Raw genomic sequence first — 3478 nt, 5'->3', positions numbered from 1 at the left:
CCCCCGAACCGTATGGCTGCCCATCCACTCTGGCTGTTGACAAAAACCACAGCTTTCTCTCTTCCTCTTCTCCGTCTCCCTCCTCCATCCGCTGAGATTTACAGCTTGCCTGCCCTGGAATTTTTCTTTTAGACTTTAATAAAATTACCCTCAAGCTTAAAAACAGCAAACCACATGTAACGTAGCAAGACATTGAGCACATGAAGCCAGAGATTCGTGTTTGGAGTGACTATAGTCACTCAGCAACTGTTTATTTATCACCTACTATCCACACATGGGCTTCTTCTAGGCACCTGGGAACAACAAATTCTGTATGCTTATGAGTGTACAGTCATTGAATTGCCCCCCCCAACCCTTTGGCATCAGTATTACCCCTGTTGAACAAATGGAGAATTCAAAACTGAGCATGGTTAAATAAAATCTTTCCTACGAGCACGTGTCTAATAAGTATTTAAAGTAAGATTCAAACTGAGATCCACTTGACCGTGTAGCCAATAAAGTAGTTACTGCATTGATGCATGTAGCGTGTGTGCGCGCATGCGGGTGAGCGTATGTGGAGGTCTCAGAACCACCTTTGGGATTTGCCTTTTACCAGGTGGGTCTCAGGGATACTCAGGTTGGTGGCTTGGTGGCAGAATTGTTTATCCACTGAGCCGTCTCCCCGGCCCTGCATTCAGACTGATTTTTACTAGGCTGGACAACACCTCTGGCAAAAGAAACCATGGGGGCAAGCTTGAGGAGTGTCTCGGGCTAAAGACATAAAAGTTGTCAAGGTCCCTTCCTGGGGAGAGTACCCTGGGAATTGGAGAAAGTGAATGACTGTCACCACTTTTGCGGCTTAAAAAGGGGGAACTAAGGTTAACACGGAATCTATTTCCCCTTCTCCAGGACAGGAGCAGCCCGGACTTTCACAGAACCACCTAGCTGTGAGAACTCCGGGTAGTATTTGGGGAATATACGTAGTAGCCAGTGCTTGTCTAGCTCAGGTAAGGTCCCAAGTTCAAATGCCCAGCACCAAAGACAAAACAGACGAGGCTGCTGGGCAGAGCGGGGCAACAGACGATGGATTCAGCAAGGACTTGAGAATGACGGGAGGATTTCAACTCATACTCATGCATCAAGCAATGAAAAACAACCACACTTGAAGTAGCCAGTCCCAAATACCAGGAAGGACCCCCTGGCCATGGTACCCAGGCTCTTGGTTTCCACTAGAGAAACATAGCTGATAGCCTGTAGCTATGTCTCTCAGCTTATTCTTTGAAATGCAAACAAAAACAAAGAAACAAACCACTTAAACTCAGAACAAATCGTGGCACCCGGAAGGTTAGAATAGATTCTTTTTGCTCCCTTCTTGGCCACCTGGATGTTCAAACATTGAAATGTGTGGCAGCTCCCCAGGGAAGATAAAAAACCAGCTAGGACTGGGTGTCCTGCAGTAAAGGGTCTCACTCAGCTGGAAATAAGTGTATTGACTCAGTGCAGTTTCTATTTTTTTCAGTCCAGGAAATACCGACAAGTTATTGAGATCATTAACTCTCTCCCAGCTAAAACAAGACCCAGCAAGGCTCATACCGATTTTCTCAGCCGTGCAAAGCGACACAGGCTCTGGGTAGTTCCTAACCCGACACCCACGGCTTTCCTTCACACTCACACGCTGCCCCCTTACCACTGCAATCAGACTATTTAAACACAACCAACTCATTTGAAACCTTCTGGAAAAGGCCGAGCGGCGTGGATTTCATTTCTACCTGAGTGAGAAAGATACAGCTGAGAAAAGAGTGGGGGCATTTTCAAGTCCCCCACCCTTCAGATTTAACTCACAGTTGCCCATTTCTTTGCCTCGTTGTTGGGCTGTTTGTCTTAATGGCATTCAACACACTTGGAGATCCCACTGCCTGTCAGATGGCCTCTGGGAACTATTGGCCACATCGATGAAGCTCTTACGACAGATATTTGAAATTGGCATCTCTTCGGACCTCCGAGTCTTTGAGCGTCCTGGGCGTTTGGGTTTCAAGCTGCAGATTTTGATCTCGGTGTAGAATTTGGGGAACGAGGGACTTGAGAAATAGTATATAAGGGGGTCCAGCATGCTGTTCAGGTAGGTGAAACTCAGGGTGACATGGAGGGCTATGTGGACAGAGGGGTCACAGGCACTGGAGGGCACCGTCCAGAGGAAGTAGAGCCTGGCCAACACACTGGGCAGGTAACACGTGATAAACACAGAAGCCACCACCATGATGAACCGAGTGGCCCTCCTCATCCGAGCCTGTCCGCTCAGCTGCTGCCTCTGTCTCAGGCTCCAAACAACTTTGAACGAGCAGAACAAGATGATAGTCAGGGGCAGGAAGAACTCCAGCTGGAACATGATATCATGCCACCCGTTGGCCGACTCCATGATGAAGCTCTCACAAGACGACACCGTCCCCCGCGCACACAGGTGACTCTCCATCAGAAGGTACACAGTCCCCAAGATGACCAAAGTCCAGAGGACACAGGCGGCGGCAGCTGCAGTCCGGTTGGAGATGACATTCACCATATGGTGGGGGTGGACCACTTTGAAATACCTGTCCACAGCCACCACAGTGAGGAAAACAATGCTCCCAGCCCTATTCATGGCCAGCATGAAGAGGACCAGGCGACAGGGGATATCTCCAAAAATCCAGTGCCTACGTCTGAGGTAGTAGTCTGTCCGAAGGGGTAAGCAGATCATGAGGAGAAAATCGGCCACGGCCAAGTTGAAAAGGTAAATTGTGCTCGACTTCCAGGTTTTCATGTGAAAGCAGAAGCCACACAGGGCTATGCCGTTGCCCAGGGCACCAAGAACGAAGACCAGGATGAGTAGAGGCGGCATCACCTGGGAGATGGGTTCCCCCTCGATGAGACAGCACGACCCGTTGTCCATAACAGCTGGAGAGAGGACAAGCATCCTAGGTGGCCAGCACAAAGGCACAGCTGCCTATCTGAACACTACGGCTCCCCTAGCAGCTGGGCCCCTAACCTCATCACCCTGGGATGCAGACGCTGCGCCTACAAGAGCAACCTCAGCCAGGAGATGAAAGCCGGCAGCAAGTCCTTTCTCCTCAGTCTGGATCATAAGCTGCATGTCCCTTACAGAGGTGAAGCCTGCAGCTGGGTCAGGCTCCAAGGCACAAGCAATTTTCCATAAGTGTACATTTCTGGGTTGCAGCTCCGGGGTCTGAGGCTAGACACGCTACAGACTTGTTGCTAGGTCTAGCCCTGGAGATAATTTTTCTTTTCTGGTTTGGTCTTTTCCCTCACACTGTGTTGCAGAATGTTCTGAGCTGCCAGAAGGCTTGGGGGGTGGGTGGGGGAGCTTGTTTGCCCTCCCTCCTGGTGGAGAAATCTAAACATTTCCTGGAGTCGTTCTGGGCCTCTGCCTGGCTGCTTTCCTGCTTTCCTCCCTAACCTTTGCCTGACTACTCCGTCCTCCCTGAATCCCCTGGGACACTCCCATGCA

At 50.1% G+C, this 3478-nt stretch overlaps 1 protein-coding gene across 1 annotated transcript; it reads right to left on the bottom strand.

Annotated features, from left to right (window-relative positions):
- Window positions 1–213: 213 nt before the first annotated feature.
- Hcar1 (hydroxycarboxylic acid receptor 1) lies at window positions 214–3264 on the bottom strand. Its single transcript, XM_028766134.1, has one exon. It carries the CDS (start codon window positions 2924–2926, stop codon window positions 1871–1873), a length of 1056 nt encoding a protein of 351 aa, XP_028621967.1. The 5' UTR covers window positions 2927–3264; the 3' UTR covers window positions 214–1870.
- Between the last annotated feature and the right edge of the window lie 214 nt (window positions 3265–3478).

Source organism: Grammomys surdaster, unplaced genomic scaffold (genome assembly GCF_004785775.1).
Source record: "Grammomys surdaster isolate TR1022 unplaced genomic scaffold, NIH_TR_1.0 166, whole genome shotgun sequence".
In the NCBI taxonomy this organism is placed as follows: Eukaryota; Metazoa; Chordata; class Mammalia; order Rodentia; family Muridae; genus Grammomys; species Grammomys surdaster.
Note: the sequence above shows the minus strand (reverse complement) of the source record. Positions and strands in the feature narration are given on the sequence as shown.